At 41.0% G+C, this 22477-nt stretch overlaps 1 protein-coding gene across 2 annotated transcripts in view; it reads right to left on the bottom strand.

The window, feature by feature from the left end:
- The window catches only part of ZNF827 (zinc finger protein 827), a 98743-nt gene that overhangs the window by 9498 nt on the left and 66768 nt on the right, over window positions 1–22477 (bottom strand). For both annotated transcript variants that reach the window (XM_036382263.2, XM_054514669.1), the window contains exons 8-10: window positions 21099–21202; window positions 1860–1997; window positions 163–334 (exon numbers count right to left, since the gene is read on the bottom strand). In XM_036382263.2, coding sequence (XP_036238156.1) covers window positions 163–334; window positions 1860–1997; window positions 21099–21202 — 414 coding nt within the window. The remainder of the gene's footprint in view (window positions 1–162; window positions 335–1859; window positions 1998–21098; window positions 21203–22477) is intronic.

The following is a 22477-nucleotide window of genomic DNA, read 5'->3' as shown; positions in this document are numbered from 1 at the left end:
CAGCCAGCCGGGCTTCGCTGCTCATCCTGAGCCAGATCCGGGCAGGACCAATGCTGCAGTCCATGGCTCCAAGCCCGCAGCACCAGAAGGGTGGCCCTGTCCCACGCCCTCAGCAGGCACACGAGGCAGTGCCTGGTGCCCAGCCCCTGGCTGGGGGCTCACCTGTAGTAGTAAGGGTGCTTCTTTCCATCGCTGCCCTCGGCCGTGACGGCGCTGACGATGTCCTCGGTGTCGGTGCTCACCAGCTTCACCGAGTGCACGGTCAGGTGCTGGTTCAGGTTAGCGCGGCACTTAGCAGCATAGGGGCACAAGTGGCATTTGTATTTTCTCTCTTCTGAAAAAAGGAGCAGAGAGATGTGAGTGTATACCTCAGCCTGAAGCCAGCTGCTTTGAAAGCTGCCAGTAACCAAGCGTGCATTCCTTTGGGTTTCTCCAAGGGCCTTTCAGGATGAGGCACTTTGGAAGCTCGACATTTTAGAAGTTTATAGGAGTCCACAGCAATTACTCAGAAAAAAAACCCAACTAATTTGAAAGTAGTTTAGGGCAAGCTTTTTTAATTTGCTCTACCATTTGTAGTTGGATAATAAAAACTTTATAAACTGGAAAACTGGGGCAACTGCTGTTCTGGGAGCTGCAGCAAAGCCAGTGGAGAAACAGGTCAATAGTCTACAACTCCTTCCTTTACCCAGCATCTTTTATTTGATTTTTGGACTTATTGTTGAGGTTGCCCATGAAATTGCTTGCAGAAAGCTGATAGTTGATGATTTTTTATTAAAATCCGATGGTAGGAGGAAGGGGAACACTGTATATCATCAGTCCAGCTCTAAAAATGAACAAATGAAAAAGCTCACTCAAAGAACAGTGGAAAAAAATAAACTAATTCATCATGAGTTTCTGATGCTTCACCATTTTAAATATTCCTCATTTTTATTTTAAATTAATAATTTCTAGATCCTGGCAGCACAGTTTTTGTGCATGTGCCAGGCTGCATTTTGTAAAGGGTTGATTAAAATAACCAAACATTATGTCTGCTTTTACAACCTGTTCCTTTGAAGGTCTGCTCCTCTAAAACTGAAATATAATGCTATAAATGTGAGGGGAAAGACATTCCATAAAGCAGCTTAGGACTAAGGAAACCCCACTAGACCATGGAGCATCTGAGCCTTTTCAGGATGGATCTGCTGGGTGGCCCAACGTACACTGGCATTATACCAACAGGTTTTCTCAGCACTACATTGGAAATTCTTGCTTCCAAGTGTTATGTTATGCACCTCAGCAGGCTGACAGAGTCCATCTCCCATATAAAAACTCTGTTTGTCTCAGCTGATTTGAAGCAGATTCACTTCAAGAAAGTTGATATGGGTTAGAACAGCCCCTGTTCCTCTCAGAACTGTATGATGACAGCAAAGATGAATGAGTTATTCAATTCTTTCACAGATCTAAAACACCAAAGCTAAATCTTTTGTTGTTCAGTGACACTTGAAAAGTTCATCAGGTGAATGATATTTCTGTCCAAAAAAACCCCAAATCCGTCCAAAAAACAAAAAAAGGCTGTGCCTTCTCTTCAGAGCTCCATTACCAAGCTTGGTTATCAGTTGGTGTCTACAGTCTGATCTGCTGGAACCTGGACAAACTTGAATCAACAGGAGAAATGTCACGTAGGCTGCAAAGAAATAAAATGTTCACTCCCTCAGCCTGCTCTGACATTGTGTCCATTGTGTGCTGCTCCTGTGCTTGGCTCTGCCCCAGGTGAGCCGAGGATGGCTCGCACACTCCTCTCCTTACGATCTTTCTCCTCCTGAAACAAACCCCACAGAATTCCCAAGTGCTGTGACAAGCACAGGCAAGGCCTGCCTTACCTGTGTGCAACGAGAGGTGCCGGGACAGAGTCTGCTGGCGACCAAACACTTTTCCACACACGTCACAGGGAAACAGCTGGTCGTTAAATTTCCAAGATGGCAATCCATTTCCCACCTCCAGCCCCAGCTTTTCTGTTTCTATGCCAAAAAACACAAAGCAATCTTCAGAACTCTGAAGACTTGCAGATTTCATTCAGTAGAGCCCTGTAGGCGTCATATAAAATGCAGCACTTTGGCGGTGTGCTGTGTGATCTGGCACATGAGTTCATTTAGAAAGGAAACTCCCATTGCTGGAAAGGAAATGAATCTTTCATACAGCATCTTTCATACACACTCCAAAGCAGAACGCTGAGCCAAAGTGTTCTGGACATAGGCACAGGCAAGGAGTTGAACCAGGTTATGTACAGAGAGAAAGTCAAGTGAGCAGGGCAAGCATTAACCTCTAATTATGGTTTTGTGGAACAGCCACTCCTTTGGCTTGTTCAGTCACCACCTTTCCCTGGTGCATGAAGAAGCCTGGTCTGAGATGGTCTATCTAACACTGGATTATTATTCAAAGCTGAATAAAGATTTTCAGATAATTTCTTTTCTCCTGAGGCAGGAATTCTTGCTACACAGAATGACAGAATTATTTAGGTTGGAAAGGACCTCTAAGATCAAGTCCACCCATTAACCTAACACTGCTAGGTTCATCACTAAGGCCATGTTCTAAAGCGCCACATCACACACACACGAGCAGTGTGACTCTGAAGACCAGAAGACTGCTCAGACAAACATTAAAACAAAAGGACACAGCACCCCAGTATATGGCTGACATCCAGGGTAATCTCTACCCAGCACCACTGTCCTCTGGCATCAAGATCCCCAGCAGCTTAGAGGGCCACGGAAAAACTGTGACCCAGAGCGATCTATTATCTTTTAATAAGTGGTTCTAATTGTTTCAGGAGCAGACAGAGTCTGCAATACAGAAAAAAAGAAACCCCACAGAGCATAGAGCACAGATATGAAAGCACTTTGTAAGGAAGTCGAGAGAAAGGGACTGGGGATGAAGAAGAGGGAAAAAGGTTACACAATGCTTCAAGAGGTTGAAAGCATGGCCAGTTTTGATTTGGACAGAATAGAGCAAAAAGCAGGTAGAGGCTGGGGACAGCAGTGTACTGCTTAAAACAATAAGAGAAAGAGCATCACCAAGTCTTGAGTGAAAAAATACCCTGTGCAAGGGTCCTGTTCCCTGAGGAGAAGGGACTGCTGTTGTGAGAGATGCATAGACCTCCAAGGGTACTTTTTAAACACAGCAGCAAGTAGTGAGGGTCTTGGTGTAATTGTTCTAGTTCCACTGGAAGGAAGGAAGGCACTGGCAGAGCACCTTTCCCCAAACCAACAGCAGCTCTGGGATCACTGCCCAGAACAAGCTCCACCAGCACGTGTGAACACGCCCTGATGGAGGAAAACCACTTGGCTGGCATTTCCAGCTAAATGGGGGGAGAGGAGCTGGGGACAGGACTTCAAAACATTATAGTGAGCATAAGTCAACACGGTGCAGTTTGGCACAAACAGCAAAATCTTCATCCCATGAAGCACTGAGGAATAAACACTCCCCCTGCACTGGCAGCCCCTCCCTGACAGTCAGCTACCACTGCAGATGTGACTACCATGGCTGAGAGAGTCTCTCCTTCAGAGAGAGATTTTCACACAGCTCCACTGTGGTTTAGGCAAAGAGCTGTCAAATACTTGTATTTAATTTAAGCAATAATAAAAACAATGCCTCATTTGGGGCAGAGAGTCCACACAGCAATCACAGCAAATTTAGGGCTGGCCATACTTGCCAGCCTCTTCTCCACTGCTGTTTCATTCTCATGTGACCCTGTATTATGTACAATATTCACACCAGAGGAATTCTGAGCCACCTCTGAGTGCTGCCATCCAACAAAACATTTTTCTTAAAAAAATGTCTAGTTAGAAAACAAGTTCTGCCTATTCAAAATACTTGTTTTGTGAAATTAAAAAAGAAGACACCCCCCCTCCCCTAAGGGCTGTAAGTGACCCATAACCTCTAAGAACTTCAATAAAGAAGGACTCTTTTTCTTGCTACCCTTGAGTTCCAAACAATGGAAAAATCTGACTCTGTGGTAGCACTACAGATGTTTCAGCAGAGCTTTTTGAGTACATAATCAAAACAGTGCTTCAAATGAGGAAAATAGTAATAATTATAAGAGAAGGTCACAAGGGTGAGGGTTGCTTCAATATGGTCCCAACAAAAAATGAATTAATTGGGACATGTACCAAACAAGCAGGTTCAATTAAGTAAATAAGTCTCTTAACAATTCATTTCAGTATTAGTCATCAGCCCTCTTTTATCTCTTAAGAAAAAGAAATATATCTTCTTCCCTATGAGGGATTGTCCTGGTAAGCTCATGGGAAGCTGGAAAAATAGCAGCTTTCTGATTATGTCAAACTGGTGACAGCCAGTCCCTTGCAAAGCAGCTGCATATTTTTCATTGATGCAAAAGAGGACACTGAGGTGTTTTGAAAGTCCTTCTGTTTACTTGAAAGATGCATTTGTGGAGTCATAACTACAGTGCTTCTTCCTTCTGACTGAATCTTCTCTCTGCAGCAAAGTCCTTTTTCTATTCAGCAGCCTCTTAGTTGTTCATGGCAAACCAGAGCTGGTGTCTTGCAACAGGAGCCTCAGCACTTTGTGAAACATTTCTCAGCACCAATGAAAACCACCTATTTCCACCCATCCTACCCTCTGGGCAAGCTTTGACTGCGTGCTGGAAACTGCAGCTCTGTGTCCATGCAGTGGTCCAGAAATCTTCCCAGAACATGCCTGGCCCCTGAGCTCTCCAGGGAGGTCAGGTGAATCAACTTCTACATTCATTCCTTGGGCTCTGCTTTTAATTAATTAATTCATTAATTAATGCCAAGGAATGGTGTTTTCTGGGAAGTGAGTCACTGTGCACAGCCGAGTGACTCCAGGACCACAACACTGGGCTGTGCACAGTGTTCTCTGTGCATGCCTAAGCCCTGCTCCCATGCAGTCAGTGTTGTTAGCCCTAAAGAACACCCTACACAGGGGCCAGGAGAAAGATGGACTGAGACCAGCTAATGTTAAATAATAAATCACCACTGTGAATGATGTCTCACAGAAATCCATCATTCACCATGACATCCCCTATACTGAAATGAAAAGGAAAACAAAAAGAGAGGAGGAAAAAAAAAGGACTTGCTACAAGATTTCTGCTTTAAATGTCCACAGCAAATTCCAAAACTCCTATGTTAGAAAGTCATACAAGACAAAGTTATATTGAAATTATTAAGCAATAGATTGCATTTCTGTGTGAGTTTTGGAGTTTAAAACAAAATATGCTCAGTAAAATGAAAGGCCTCCAACATCTCCAGGACAAGATTAAAAAGAAACAGAAGGATTAAGACTCAGGATATTATAAAACTAATGATAAAATTATTTTGAAATAACTTTGCATAGAACACTTAAGAGCTAAGAATCTTATATAAAGGTAAGACTTAATAAATATAGTGAAATACATCTTTATGGACACCTTTCCTGCCCTCCTGCATCACCTGGTATTGCTCCCCTTCTAGCCACAAGTCAGCTTCATGATGAGTAGCTGTGTAGAGCTGATCATCCAAGAAGGTTAGGAACTGCCACCATTTGTATTTCCTCTGAGAGGAGGATATCAACTGCAGAAACATTGCTCTGTGCCTCCTCTTCCCCTTCCAAATAGATTTAATTTCTGGCAAACAAAGCACTGCAGCTTAAAAGAGTCACCATTTACCCCTTTCCTGAGGTGTTGGGCATACTTCTGAACACATGTGTATTTTCAGTTCGCACATTCAGTAAGTAACTTTTTCGTCTTCCTCTCCAACTGGTGATATCAATACAGAGAGTGTGTTAATCACCCCTTCTGAAAAGTCTTTATCCTGACTTTTGTTAGGATATGCTTGGAGAGAGGACACCATAGCTGGTGGAAGCTGTAACTGAAGAAGAGGACAAGGCATGACCTGAATACAAGTGACTGTCTGGAGTCACCCAATCAGCCTTGTGACTGCTGGTGGCTGTCAGGCTCAAGAGCTCCCCAGGGACTGCCTTTGGACTCTCATATTTTGATTATTTATTTTCTTTTACTTTGATGTACTTGTCAATTCTTCACAGTGGTTTATGCTACATTATGTTTTAATATGCTGCCCAATGCCCTGCCCAACTTCATCACTTTATACAAACAATGGAAAGAATGAAACTACTATTTAAGTGAAAAAAAACAAGCCTAAGAAGAGGAACAAAAAGTGTGCTGAGTGTAGTATATGGTAGAGATAATTCATGCTATATATGTGTATAAAATATTGTAGAATCTAAGGTATGTCTGTGACCACCCCAGCTGGGAGCAGAGACTTATGTTTATTCAATTAGTTCCCGGACAACGTTGAGATAATATCAAGTCTGTTAAGGTATGAAAGAAACCTTCCTGGGCCATGAGTGCTAGTTTCCTTGGAATGTCTGAATCACTCACAGGACCTGCACCTGGGAAGATTGCATATACCCTACTCAAGAACCGGGGTCACTCTGCTACATGCGAATACAGGCTCTGCCGAGGGGCTCAGACCTCCCTCTGGACCTACCTTTGTCTATTCCTGCACATGCATGGCCCCAGCTCTACATGTGAAGAGACACAAAGGAACGTTCGGTCATCCCTGCCTCAGGCAGAACAAACTGTATATAAGCTGGCTGCTGGAAGCACTGGGGTGAACCACAGGGAAATGCTGGCACTTTGTCAGCTGGATCTCGGTTCACCCAGCGCCTGCACCCGGGGCCGACGCTGTCTTGGCTGGGGTGGTTTTTCGAAATTCTATTTTTTGTTATCGATCCAATAAATCTTTGTTACATTTTTATTACAAATTTGGCTGCTGATTTGATCATTTATAACACTGAGGTATCATTCAAAGAAGATAAATTCATGTTTATAACCTTTGTTGGTTTACTGTCTGCTCTCACATCCTGTAACTCACTTAAAACAGCTGCTTCTCTGTTTTATCCTCACACCTCCATAGACCTTGGGAGCTACCAAATCCACAAGGGAGATCCTTATGGTCAGATGGAATCCCATGGGTACAAATGAAACAGATTGTTCTCTGCAATAAGGATTCCATGTAGAGATGGGATTGAGAGGTGCTGATAAGCCTTAACATGGAAGGTCAAAATTCCTTTTCTCCCCATTGTTCTGGAAGTCTATGTCAGGGTTATATTTTGGGTTATTCAGACACTTTGACACCACACAAATGTTCAAGGAGAAGCTAGGCCAGTAATTTTGAAAATTAGGTGCACAGAAATCCTGTGAAAATAGAGAGTGGTTGCTAGAGTGTTTTCAGTAAATGCTGCTTGCAGGCCACCAAACTAGAAAATTAATAAACTGACTAAGAAAAGGTGGACAAGGTAACCAGGTTCTGTGAGCTCATGGCAAGAGGATGAACACTCCTGTGCAGATGTCCAACAGCAAGGCATCTCACTTTGCTCAGAAGGATTTGGGACACTTAACAATCATTGGGTGACTTTTGGCTGCTCCCAGCCTGAGGTGAATTGCTGCTTTTTCCTTTGGGATCTGTCAAGTACCCCACATTTACCCAAGAGGTAAATCCACTGCATGCAGCTCTACAGGAATGTCAGAAAAGCTTGCTCCATTAGTAAGGTTATTTCTGTTTGGTTATGTCTAAAAGACAAAAACTTCAAGAAATTATTTATTCAGAAACAAGGTATTAAGGTCAGATAATCGTGCAAACATTGCTTTAAAAACATTTATTTGCTCAAAGAAATTTTCTTTCCTTCTTCTATCTGCATTTATCTATCCTATTATAGAGTTTTCCTATTTCTGCAGTGTTCCCATCATCAAAGATGCATTTTATTGCTTTGGAGTCTTCCCCTTACATGTTCATCCATCACCTCTGGCAAGCACACTGTATTTAAAAATTGAGAACTCCTTTTATGAAATATGTAATTATGGCTCTGTTGCAAGCTTGTTTGCCAAAAGCCTGTGAAAGGTTCCCAAGCTTAAAAATATATTGACTATACAGAATTGCAGTGCTCCAAATATTATATATCTTACTCCCTTTCCAACTTGCTTCCACAAAGGTTTTATTTGTAGGGCCAGAATCCTTATTTCTAGTAAGTCAGTTAAAATAAACAGTGGAATCCTTCCAGGTACTGTAGTTCCTGAGTAAGATATCTCTCAATTTATCTAAGCTATCAGAGATCCTGATTGGCCCTGCAGTATTAATTTGTCCCCCCCTGCATCGTTGCATCCTGTCTGCTCTGGTTCAGGGTTATCTTTTACTGTGAGCTGACTCATCCACTATTAAATGAGATAAGCAGTTGCTTTCTAGGCATAACATTCTCCTATATTCCTCACAAAAATACAAAGAACACAGAAAACTCTAGTTCCACATGTGAGGGAGTCATGTCCTTTTTGTTTCATAAGCCCCAAAAATCTGCACATAATCAATCTTAATGACAGAACAAATGCACAGAGGAAGCAGAAAAAGTCTACTTCCCAATACAAAAACTTTACCAATTAACGCTCTTATTTTTTTCCCCTCAAAAGCTTTGCAAATGTATAATGTTACTATGGAGCTGATAAAAAGCAGGAATGTTATGATAATTTAAAATCCTTGATATAGAAGAAAGTAGAACCCAAGTGATTTTATCTATCAGTAGCACAGTGCTTAAGCTGCTCTTTCTGAAAACAGCAACCATCAAAGTTGGAAATACTTCAGTGAAGTGCTTGCACAGCCCACCAAAAGAAACATTAATATTGTGCACAGAAGCAGTCCAAGTGCACAACAGACAGCAGCACTTGAAAAGGTTGCTGAGAAACAATAAAAATGCCAGGGTTTGGGAAAAGAATAAAAACAGGTAAAAGATGAACTTTAAAGTTGACTCCATAGAGAAACATGGAAAAAAAGTTAAGCCCCCTTTACTGCTAAGACTTAGCCCATCGCTCAAAAATGGACAATCAGAAGCAGAGGAGAAAATCATGGCAAAGAAAAGATTGGGATGACAACATCTGACTTTAAAACACAAAGCCACTCCCACATTCTACTTTGCATCAAATCTCACACCTATTTTCACTTCTCTTTTACTTCTGAGCAAACCATGAGATACCTTGTGATAACCTTCATCTGCATTACAAAGCTCTGGGATTTGCTTTTATTCTCTGCATTAAACTCAAAACTTAAGAAACAACCAAGAAGAGAGAAAAATATCCAGTAAATTCTGTGCAAGGTGGCTGAAGTTGCAGATTTTTAAGGAACCCTAAAGCTACAATAATGTTGCAGTCATTACTTGAAAACCACTTTTACAAGGTGTACATCATGGCCTCAATTTGAGGATAATGCTGGGCAACAATCTCTCTGTCCCCAGCTTGTATCACCACTGCCTTGCTAGAGCATAAAGCACAACCAGGACTGGCTTGTGGTAACTGCATCCATTAGACAACAAGACAGAATAGAACAATGTAAAATTCACAACAGATGCAAAGTCAGGCCCTCCCCAAGCTGTGAATTTGCTGGCTGAGAAGCAGCAGTCCTGGGAGAATCCCTTTATCTCACTGCATGGCTCCAAGAGCTCCTCCATCGTTCTATCACAAGGAACATCAGCTGTGTTATGTGGCTGCAGATGAAGCAATGCAATTTGGCCCAGATGAAAAATGAAAAATGGCTTTTTTTTTTTTTCACTGAGGGTGCTGAGACATTCCAAGAAAGGCAAAGGAAGCACCAACAAATCTGCTCCCCAAAAAGTGTTTTTCAAAGCTTCATCTGATCATTGTTGGCCAAGAAAAATTGAGCCTTCAAGTAGCAAAAGGCTCTATCACCATTACTATTTCTTGTTTAGAAATAACAGCTAAAGTTAAATCCTGCATCTATTGTCAGAGAAAAGCCTGGTAATGTGCTCTCTTATCTTTGCATAATATATTTAATTTCATTTCCTCCTGAAAATATATTCATGACAACAGTTAGATGGACATAATAAACTTACATCAGTTTCCTCTAACTCACTCCCAAGCAGGTGGCCCTCACATCTGTCTCAAGCATTTACACTGCTTGCAACACTTCTTTTGGATGCTCCAACACTGAGTTCCTATGGACTTATGAAAGTATAATTTGCTCCTATTGCTATTTTTAAACCAAAATTAATTCATTTCCATAATGCCAACAGGTTTCTATCTTTTAAATTTTTTCCTTAGAATTCTGCTTAAGACCCGCTTCCAAGAAACACTTTTAAAAATCACTCAAACATTTGTGCACATTAGGACCATTAAGGGACATACAAATTTTCCTTTTTTGCTTTTGTTTTTGTCAATGTGACAATTTCTGCTTGCAAGTCAACAGGAAATATGGGTGTTTCTTTTCTATAGAGAAGATAATAGACACAGCTAGGGCACTTTGCAGAGCCTAACACTAGTAGTTCCCCATCCAGCATTCAGATACAAATAAAGACAAATTTGCCTTTAGATTGTATTTTTCTTTTCAGCTTTCTGCCTCTTTTGGGGTGAAGCAAAATCTTCTGTATTTGGAAGAAGGTGATAAGCAGAAACCTCAGTGGGGGATAAAAATAAAATAAAGTGCCAAATGCAGATTGAATTCCTGAGCTGAGTGAATTAACACAAAATAATCAACACTGGATGAACAAGAAACTACAAACATTTGGCCAGAGCCACCTTTCCCAAGGTGCTTGTGATTGCTGCTGTGAAAGAAAATGTCTTTGCTGCTTTTATTGCAGATTCCCCAAGTGATAAACACTGAATCATTTTGCCATCACACTGCCATTTCCTTGAGGCCTTTAAGTCACTCTTTTTAAGATACTAACATCTCTCCTTGCTCTCTCTCCTATCACCAGCCCATACCTGTAAACCATCCCCTCCTTCTGCATAATTCTCCCATCTGCCTTCTGCTTTTGCAGGGCACCAGTGAACACCACAACTGCCCCAAACTCAACTAAAACACACAATAAAAAAATAGGGTAAATTTGTACTCAGATTGAAATCATCCTGTAGAAGAAAAAAACCCCAAACCTGTCTTCAGCTTGGCTTAGATTACTTTTAAACAATACTCTTAATGTCTATCTATCCATCTGTCCAAACAGCTGATGAATTTTGCATTTAATTTACTCTTAGGCAGACAAATGTTATAGAAGACAAACTTGTACAAGGTAATATAGGTGAGGACTGAAAGTCTCAAGGTAACTCTAAAAAGAAATGTCAGGAATGATGTGTTCCAATTCCTTTTGCAGAGCTAAAAAGTAATTTTAAAATCTGTCTTTCTATTTCAAGTTGAGCTTGTATTTGGAAAAGTTTCATCTTTGGGAAACAATTTGACTCAGTGCTGGTGCTCACATTTACAAAAGATCCTGATATTAGGAAAGACAAAAGAGGATATGAAACCAGAGATAGGTTTGAATGAGATGCAAATTCTAAACCACAGCATGCTGAGTATCAGTAAGCCAAATGCCTCATCTATCAAATCTTTTTCAGGAGGTTGTTCGATCACCGCTGCAGCTTTGTTACTGAATTTATATCCCAGAATTAGAGCAGGAAGGGACTCCCAGAGGCCAGCATGTCTCTCCCACACCCAGAGGCACATCAGTCACTCACCAAACTTACCCATCAGTCCCAACAGATGCTTTTATTACTAATTTTTTAAAAAACCCTCCTGTGACAGGGGCTCCAGAGGCTCCTCTGACAGTTGTGCCAGTGCAAAAACACCCCACTGCTAGAAAGTTTCACTTGGTGTTTAGTTGCAATCTCCTCTGCTGTCATTTAAGCTGGTTATTCCTTATTCTGCTCACATGAACATAGGCAAGGTTTATAATTTTCCTCTCAAAGCTGTCATTTTACATATCTGAATGCCATTATCATTATCACATATCATCTCCCCTCTTTTCTTCTCCAGACTAAATAAATTGGTAAAATTCTTCAACCTTTGTGCACAGCTCATGTGTTCTAAACCTCTGACCGCTGCTGTCTCCTCCACATTGTTCTTGGATTAGAGCCCAAAATTGAACTCCGGGCTCCAGCTGCAGAGCAGAATCACCACATGTGCCTTACAGACAACATTCCCAACACCTCAGCCAGATGTTTGTCCTTTCTGCAATGCCACCTCTTAACACAGAGTCTGACCAACACTACTCCAGATCCCTGCCTTGAGCTGCACTGCCTGGCATTCATCCCTCCCCTTCCTTCATGGCACTCACCATTGCCCCAGGCACAGAACTCTGATCTCACTGCACTGGCTGCTATTTTCCACAGTTTCTTCAGTTCCTCAAGGCAAGTCTGGACTCTAGATCTGTCCTCTGAAGTGCTTATAGCATCTCCTTGCAAGGTGTGCTGCAGACATTCAGTAAACATCCTTTGTCCTCCGTCATCCACAGCATTCATGAAATGAATGAATGCCAGAGCAAGCAGAGCCTCCTGCAGACCCCACGTGCTCCCTGGGCTGTGACAGCTACACCTCAGCCTTGACCAGAGCTGCACCTACCCTGGCTTCCCCTGCTCACCATGGGCACACTGTGGGAGAGCACAGCAGAAGCTTCACTCAAGCCCAGAGGTCATTAACTATTGTTAGGCTTTTTTCCATATGCATCTCCAAGTTGGTTCCAGTTGTCCTTCTGAAGCCAACAGGCTTTATTCTGCTGTTTTCCCTTCTTCCTTTCCCAAAACCAATTCTACAACTTTGTGTCATTCTCCCCCAAGCTGTCTTCTATCATCTGCATCAGAAGACAGCTCCCAAGAACTTGCTGGGTAGCCCTGTGCTGTCTCAAATTCACTTCCTAGAATAATACATGGTAGACAAAGACCCACATTTCTCACTAAATACTTCCAATTATTGTAGCTGCTCAAAAAACCCTTCTCAGATTTGACCTCCACTTGTGTTACCTGGTTAAGAATATTTATGGCAACAATGATTTTACTTTTTCAAAAATCACTTGCTATTGAGCAACTATTACTCAGCAAACTTATTATGGTAAGTTAAATAATAAGAGTTGCCAAAATAATAAGAGATGTCAATGATTTTTGCCTGTATGAGAACACTGCATGGTATTGGAAAAGAAAATTTACCCTGTATAAAGGCAGCCTATAGTAAAACAAGAAACACAAGTTTTCAGATAGATGTCAAGTGCCTTTCAAGACAGCCATTAGACATGAACTCTTCTGCTTGTTTTAATTAACACCTTTCATCTTGAAGGTCCTGTAAACAACTGGCAAAATAATCAGTGCAGTGACTTCACAGGGAAAAGAAGTGGAGTCTATGTGGCCACATCAATTTGTGCAAAGTCCTGCTGTTTAGCCTGAGAGGCTGGCCAATTCACCAGGAGCTTCATGGGATGCTCATAAGGATATGATCACATTCCCTGCCCAGTAAATACTCATGGTTAAGAAAAACTAAGATGTACAACGATGCACATGCTGCACATTTCACTTGTCCTGCTTTAGCTAGAAAACACACCAAACACACGCTTGAGCATGTTTTTTTTTTCAAATTTGCTGATTTGAAATTGTTTGTTCTGCATAACAAATGATATTTTCAGCTCTGAAAGGGACTCTGCTACTAATGAAAACCATGTGGCTGCTCAGGAGACAGCCTCTGTTGCTGCACCACAGATCTGCACCACACGTGCAGGAGATGCAAACCTGCCTGGGAGCGGATCCAGAAAACTGCAATCAGTTGAAACCACCCTGGCTATGATCCCATGGAAGGAACCAGAAATGTGGAAGGCTCTGCTGATGGCTGTGGTGCAAAGTGGTTGTCAAGGCAGCTGAGAGCACAGGGAGAAGGCTGCAGGCAGGCAGGGGGATCTAAGGCAGGATGTGATGGATGGAAAACGTGCCAGAGCCGCTATCAGGCACTTTAGCACTGAATGATGGAGAACAAATTCTGCAAAATCTGTCTTGCTTTGCAGAACTATGCCAAGTACAGCCCACTTCTAGAGCAGTCCAACTATCTCACCTTCCTAGAATGACTTCCACAAGTTGCCAGCTATCTGTCTCCTGCTATCAGAGTGCAGAGAGCCACCCCAGTGGCTGACAGTCCCTGGCCTTCCAGAGAGCTCCCACCAGGCACTTGTACCCACAAGACACTCTTTTTGTGGGAGGAATTAGCATGTTGGTGATAAGGAACTCAAATCAGTTACTAAAACCAATCTGCCACTCTGTCCCTAAAAAAAACATTCCTACCATCTATGAAGCTGTCCCACAGGTTGGATTTCTCAGAGGGACGTCTCTGCTGGATCCTTTTGCATGCACCTGCATGGATTTTTACACAGCCATACACATGCACAGCCCTGTGTACACACACACACACACACAAAGAAGAGTATTTGGTTGAATCTTACTCCCAGACAAGTACCAGAAGAAAAATAAAATTAAAAGGGTGCTTTTGAGGACTGAGAGGCAGACTTGCATGGCTTAGGGAGTACCTACAATTGTGCCCTGCAGGCAGCAATGACTGTGTGGCACCTGCTTCCACCACCACTTTCCCCAAGCACATTTCACAGAAATTCTAAGACAGAAATGAACAGCAGGACCAAGTGCCTGATGGAACATGCCTTGGTAGTGAATTAAGTGCCACTCTCATTTTTCTACCCTGACAGGAAGCCAACAGGGGTAAGGGACTCCCATCATCAGGAAACTGAAGGAGGTATCCAATGTCTTGGATGGGCAGAGCTCATAACTCAGAGCAGAACTGAAAGCAGATAAAATGATCATAAGCACTGATAATGGGATAAAGCAAGGTGGGGAAAAGCACTGTGGAAGTTAATTCACATGTACGTGCACTCCCCCCCTGCAATTACACTGGCCATAAAAATTGCTGTTCCGTCACGGGGACAGAAACAGCTGCCAGGGGCTTGAAATATTCTTTTAGGCTTTCAAAAAAGTCTGAAGTCCAGCAAACATGATTAGGGGAATGGAGCAGCTGTCATACAAGGAGAGCCTGAGAGAACTAGGGCTGCTCAGTGTGGAGAAAAGGTGACTTGGTGGGATCTTTCCAACCTGGATAAATACCTGATGGGGTGAAATAAGATGAAGTCAGGCTCTTCTTAGTGATACCAGTGGAGAGGAGGCAAAGGCACAAATTGAAACACAGGAAAATCCATTTAAACATAAGAAAACAATTTTTCTTATGGTGAGCAAGGTCAAACATTGGCACAGCTGGCTCAGAGATTGTCTAGAGTCTCCATTCCTGGAGATATTCAGAACCTGATTGGACACAGCCTTGACAGCAAGATGACTCTGCTCTGAGGAAGGGACTGGAACTAGACTTCATACCTCAGCCATTCTGTGATTCTCTCAAAAATAATAATCCATGGGTTCTGCTGTCCTAAATAAATTCAAAATCAATTGCTTGTAATCATGCTCTTAAGCCCTGGCTTTCATTTACAAATTCTAACATTTGAACATTTTAAGAAAGCCTTCCTTCAGTAAATAGGATTACCCACAATGTGGAGTTAGAGGCCTTTTGGCAGATGTAAGCAAACAACAGTAAGAAGGTGTGAATCATTCTAATTAACTCCATGGGTACATAGCAGGGAAGCTACACAAGGGCAATTTAAATGCCAACATTTCACTGCTGGTCACTTCAGTGGAAATTCACAGGGTTTATGTGTTTCATAGTACCCTAAGGCCATTTTCCAGGGTGACAGAAGCAGCAGTGATCCCACACACAGAAATGAAACCCTCAAGGTGTCCCTTCATTTCTCAGTGTGCTTATAGTGGTCTCATGGTGACGACCCAAAATTCAGAGCTGTAGAAGGTTGCAGAAGTTTAGGTTCCTGCAGAGCACAGGAAATCAGAACAGAGCATAAATACTGCCAGAAAATAGTGGATATGAGCACCTCTGCTGGTTGGACCAAAAGAGCTCTTGCTATCTACTGTCTAGATGCTTGGAGTCACAGGAAATTACAACATCAAGAGCTATATCAGCCTTAAAGCATCTTCAAAAAGGAATTAGGCAGGAAGGTACATGCAAACTCATACTAAAGAATGTGGTATCTGCACAACACCGCCACCATGATTATTTATCATATTCAAGCTAAAATTCTAAACCCTCAGGAGGTATTTTCCAGCTACAGTAACAGAAGAAAATAAACAAGATGAAGTGTGCTCACGGGCATGCCAGTCTCACCCAAATGCTGAAATTTCACGTGGTTGAAGGATACAGTTCCCTTCACCCTGCTCACATCCCACCATTCCCACAAAGTCCCAGTGAGAAAAGGAGATCAGCTCACTACTTGCCCTGCTGTGGCCACACAGGGGTTAGTTAGTGCTGCTGTGAGCAGAGTGTGCCCTGGTGAGGCCCTGGGAGCAGGCAGGTTTTCACCTTTCAGTGTTACTGAAGTTACAGTGGAATTACTGCTCCAGAGAAAAGGCCAGAGTGAGTATGAACAGGAACAGGAGAAACCTGCACATTTGCAGAATAGCCCTGCAGTTCCAAACATACTGGAATCTTTCTTCCACATATTGCCTTAGAGCCATAAACATAAAAATGGGCTGATCCCATTAATTGCATTATCAATAAAAGAACAACTGACAGTGCCAAAATGCAAAATTTTTGCACTATGTTTCCAAATGTCTACTGAGCTAAGCACCATGCTACTGATTCTGGACAATCCTGAAGAGAAAGCACATCCTGTCTGTCATCCTACAGGTCAGTGCAGAGTGTGGACACACATGGCAGAGGAGGCTCTGATGCATTTCAAAAGGGGACTGGAGCTTTACTGGCTTTTTCTCACTGAAACAAACCAACACCCAGTAAATTAGGTTGTGACAAAATTAAAAAAAAAAAAAGGACTATTCCTGGACTGCAACTCATAAGACCTACATCTTCCAGTTCCAAAAGTTTATTTTAGCCATGTGAAATTCATTCACCACCATTGAAATTAGAATGCTGCAAGTGGTACTAAATTCTCACCAAAAAAATGGATTTAAAAAAAATTAATCCACTACAGATGAGATTATTTCAATATTTGGCATTGTCAATGGAACTGAAGAAGAATACCAGGTCCTTGATAAACAGAGAAAATAATGAAATATGATTATACTACACACAGATAGATATACATGGAGAAAAAAAATCCCAAAAGCCATGGTTGAGGTTTTCACCAATATTAATGAACCATCCAGAAAAGGAATAATGAATATCACTCATCTGGCTTCCATGAAGGCAGGTTTGACTTACAGAAAGAGTCAATGAGATGGTGGAAAACTATTAAAGTACATTAAAGACTGACTAAGGGTCAGGAAAAGCAGCATAAGATCAAGTTTTTAATTTATCCAGTGATCTGAACTGAACTCCATAGTCTGACATAAAGCTATTCTGTCAAAAGAAGAATCTTATAAAACAGAAGATGAAAATGTCCTTTTTTAAAGTGACTGACATAAAAATTTTAATTTCCTATCCCTACCTTTTGCTAGATTAAAAGAGGCCACATTCTTATAGGGAGCAGCTGAAATCATTGAATTGGTTTGGATATGACTTTGTAATAGATATTACTTTGATACATGGTAAATTTTGAGCAAAGTGTGTTTGCTTGATGTAGATATCAAAACTATTTTATTTCCATTTTGGAGTAAAAATGAAGTTATTTGGACAGTAAAACTAATACAGAAAAGTGCAATGTAATAATAAGGTTATTAACATAGAAAATACCTTAAAAGGTGAGAGAATCAATTCCCCAAATCTAACCAGTAAATTTGAACTATATACCCTAGAAAACTCTGTCTTCCCTTCTCAGAGCATTAGGAATTCACCACAGGTTATCAGGGAGATACCATGACTTCTGTGCATCTGATGAGTCCCTTTCTGACAGCTGGTGGAGATTTCATTGTTAGTTCCTTGGATACCTGAATTAAAATCAACTCTCCTGCCTGTGATACTGCTGCTGATTAGGAATCCTCCACCCTTTTTCAGGCCAAATCCATCACAATATCATTATTTATTTAGGATTTTTTCCCCTCCACTAAATGCCCTGATCAGTGCATTGCATTCACACATCTTTTTATATTCTTTCCTAATTATTTCCTACTCCTTGGGGGATCTTATCTACTCAATGCCCTACAAAGAGTGCTCTGCCACTTAAAGACCCGAATTTGCAATTTTGTTATAAACTGGCAATAAAGTGAAGTGGTTTGTGCTGAGGGGGCCACTAAGCTTAAGTCTCAAGGACTGAACTTTGGACCCACTGTACTTAAAAAACCTCTTTAATAGCTTCAACACACACACTTACACAAAACCCCCAAACAAACCAGAACTGCATTAATGGAAGCAATATCAATATGCAGAAATTTCAGAGTACTAAAGAAATCATCTTGAGAGCTAGAATAACAAGTGAAACAATTCAAATTACAAGGTCATATGCCTAAGAGTGTAGGAATGAGAATTTCTGTTGCATGCTGAAATCATCAGCTGAAATTATAAAGGAAAAGAAAAACATGTTACTATTTGACCAGCAAGAGAGACACCAGCATGTTCTAGTTACAAAGCTGTGATTAATCAGGAGAGGCATTTCCAATATGCACTCAGAAGATTGCAGGCTGCTGAAAAAGTCAGGGATAAAACCTCCTATGAAAGAGCACATATAGCTCTGACTACTCATATTTGCAGAAATTAATGCCCCTAAACAGAGGCAGAAAAGGGTTAGGAAATGGAAACCCTGTCGTTTCAAAAACCCAAAAGACTGGCTGGCTTACTTTCCCAAAATGAAGGCAGGATTAGAGGAATATAAGGAATGGCACATCAGATGGTGAACATCTCAAGGAAGAAGAATTATCAAAGTTGAAGGACAGCCCTGGTGAGATAACAGAAGTAGAACTTGCTGTGAATAAATTCAGGCTGGAAAGAGAGTGGTCCCAGTTCTTCAAAGGGGTGAGCTTCTGAAACAGCATCCTCATAAAAATAATAAGGATGATGGGGTTTAAGATGGAGCTTGGTAATGAATAAGACTGCATAATGTTACCTAGTACAGAAAAGAATTGAATTTGACACATGAAATATCTTAGTGTCCTATGTTCCTGTCACTTTTCCCAATTCCTTTGCAGCTAGAGTGCCAAAAAGTCTGCAGACAGAAAGTTGGCAGAGGCTGGGGACACCGCGCCCATTTTGGTGCTCACTTGAGCAGTGGCAACCGTGTACATGGGGTCCCACCAGGGCCACTGGCCTGGGAGTTTCCTATCACTTTCTTGTGCTGCCCTTTTCTACTTCTTACTGTCCTATTTCAGGGATGGAGTAACACAAAACAAATCCCAAGCAAAAGCATTTTTATATGGGAGACCACATACACAGTTCCACAGCATTTTCTGTAATGCTTTCTGTAGGCCTTGCACAATGGTTTGTTTCTGTTCCTTAATGCTGCTCTTTGAAGGGATAAAATGTTTTCAGAGCTATCCATAGCAGTACATAGGCTATTTCTTCTTGCAAGGCTGAAAATAATAGGAAATTTACCTGTGGGTATTCTGCTGCTCTTTTAAATGAATATAATATTTGTAATTGATTATGTAAATTATTTAAATCACATTATTGGTGCTACTGTGAAGTTGCACTTCAGGCCCAAGAATTTGTTGTGAAGCTGAGAAAAAAACAACATATTTGGAATTGTAAGAGTTGTTCCAAATATAAAAATGTAGCAGAAACTGGCATTTTAAAAATTTCAGTATACTTGCTACTATTATATATCACTCTTATAACCACAGAGCAATATGTACTATAATCAAGGTTCCACAAAACAGATTATGGAGCAGCACAAACTTATGAAAACCCTCAGTTCCTCAGGGGCCTTTCTAACACTCCAGGATGACCTAACCAACAAGATACTTTACATCATTTAAGCACAAGATCAAACATGTCACCAAAACCCACTCATACTTCTGTGGCCTCACTGAAAGTGAAGTCTTAGACAGAATTGAAATTCTTCTGCATTTATCTCGGTATGATGTCAGACTCTTGCTGCTGGAGGCTGTGTCCTCTGAGGTATTGAGCCCTGCCTGAGGAGTCTGTGAATTCTCATCTTTCATCTGGGCATATGAATATTCCATGTTATGCCAAGGTCAAAAGCCAGGATTGAAAGTGCTAACCTGGTTTACATTTTAATACTTAAAAGCACCACACCTGATCTGGTTCTCCTCATCTGGAGGTACAGAATCCACTGCTTCCTAGCAGAAGCATGTCTGTGCACAGCCTGGAGACCCTTGTCCTTATCCTACAATTTTTTTTCTTCCTGCTATGCATATTTACCCTTAGACAGCATCTAGCTCTTACCCTCATCTGCCACTTTGCAAGCTGTCAAATGACTATTCAAGCATTAAAAAAAATGAAGGGTCTGTTAAGTTGTAAATTAAATGACAGTCTATAGCTGAAAATTAGCAGTAACGTGCCCAAAAGTTTATTGATTGCTAAGAAAAGGTGAATAACCCCCCCTACAGCTGACTGTGTAATTACTGACCTTTAGAACCCCAGAGCTATTAATTTAAGAACAGATAGCAGTGAACTAGCAAACGAGTTATTTTGCAGCAGAACAGTGAAGGCACATATCAAGTTTTTGCATGTGTTCAGTGCGACCTTGAATAGTATTATTACATGCCTGTATTTTCCATTTTAATACAGAATATAACCCAAGCTATATCTGGACATAAAATGCCTGTCAACTAGTTCAGAAAATCAGTGGGAAGGCACCCACAGACACTGTGGCCTTTCAGTACATTTGAAGAACTCCACATCCTTCCAGAAAGGTTCTAAATTACTGCTAAAGGCAGGAAAATTGTATAGCCAAGCTCAGCCACCCTGGTACATGTCCTGCAAATGTTTCATCTGTGCTCCAGAGATGGAAGTGGAAATGGCCAGGAACAGGAGAATAGCATACAGTAATTCAGCATCAGTACAGCAGCAGATACATACACACAAAAACCCCCTCAACTCTCCTGATATTGCTAAATTTAATCTGCTATAGACTATTGCACAATTCATAGAAACAGCAGCCCAAAGACTATTAACACAAATGCTCCAGCAATATTTAACTTTTCTCTTTTTCTTCTAAATTATCAGCACTTATTATAATGGAGAAATAGCTACCTTTTGACAAAGCAAACCATATTTTAAGAGCATTGGTCAGGTGGCAGAGTTTACAGTAAGAAAATGTAAAAAGTATCTGTTAACTGGAAGTAATGAGAGGAAATGGTATCTGACCTGGTGCAGACGTCCTTCCATGAAGAGCAGTCTCGTTGGGCAGGAGATCTTTTGAGTTGGAAGTGAATGGTGATTGTCTAAATGTGTCTTCAGAAAAGAAAGGGCTATAGGAAAAAACCAATATGCCTTTTTTTAAAGAAAACAGAAGTTAACAGCAGAAGAAGTAAATATTAATTTTAACCTCAACATCTTAATATTGTAAGAAATACCATCTTGTTAAAGAAACAGTTTCATTTACAGAATTCGTGCTGAAAAATAGGCAGACCATGAGGCAGTGTGCTTTGGTAAAAATGGATTTCAGAGTGAAAAGTGAAGACCTCACAAAAGGCTTTTAGCTACATTTCAACATCTCACATTTGCTATATCACAATACAACATGGATCATTAAAACTAAAAAACTTAAAAATTTGCATTCCATCGTCATATCTGGAGATGGCAATCAGAAAAGGTAAAAATATTATTATTTAATAATCTGAAGCGTACAATAGTTATCTTTAAAACAAAACTTTTCAAATATTAGATTAAGATGCTGAACAGTTCTATTCTGACATGGCCTTCCATGAATGAAACTGCCTCCATGAATTTGATTTTTAAAGAAGGAAACAATTCATAAATTGAACAGGTGTATCCCCAAGAGCCCAAAGCACAAAAATTACCAGCTACATGATTCCAAAAAGAATATTTTGCTTTAGTTTTAATTAACAGGTAAAGTTAAAAAGTTAATTTCAACAGTGAAATGGGATCTCTGTCAAAGTATTTGATTTCTGCTCAATTAAAGGTCATAACAGAAATAAGAATTCCTTGTCTGCAGTACAGATAGACATCAGCAAGAGGTACATAAAAACAGTCAAAACTGAAAACTGCAGTCTTTCTTGGAAAAATGCTTTCTAAGGGAATGTATTCCACCTGCATGCAAACTATCAATTTCTTCCAAGCAAAGCGAGAATCACTTTAAATCTGATCTCTCCCAGACTGAGAATCCTTAACAGGCTGTTGTACAGTGGGTGTTTTAAAGGTGCAGAACAGGAGGCCAGGCCATTGCTGCAGCCTTTTCTTACTCAGGAATAAAATCCAAGAATCTTTTCAGGATAAAGGACCTACTATGAGGCCTTACAAGGTGGTACACAGCAGGTAGTCCAGACTCAGAGTACGTGCAAGCTGCACCAAGCTGACCTCACCAGTCCAGATACCCAAAGTTTCTATCCAAAAGTCATCACTTGCCTGTGCTTTCCTTCATGCAGTTTTTCTGCAGAGAGTGAACAAGGTGTCTCCACCAAGTCACTTGTATTCTTAGTCAGATCTCTTCTGCTTCAGGGAAACTTGTTGGTAATTAGTTGACTTGATTGTGAAACACTTTTGGCAACCACGTTGTTTTACTT

The sequence above is a fragment of the Molothrus ater genome, chromosome 4 (genome assembly GCF_012460135.2).
Source record: "Molothrus ater isolate BHLD 08-10-18 breed brown headed cowbird chromosome 4, BPBGC_Mater_1.1, whole genome shotgun sequence".
Lineage (NCBI taxonomy): Eukaryota > Metazoa > Chordata > Aves > Passeriformes > Icteridae > Molothrus > Molothrus ater.
This window is presented reverse-complemented; position numbering and strand designations above follow the sequence as displayed.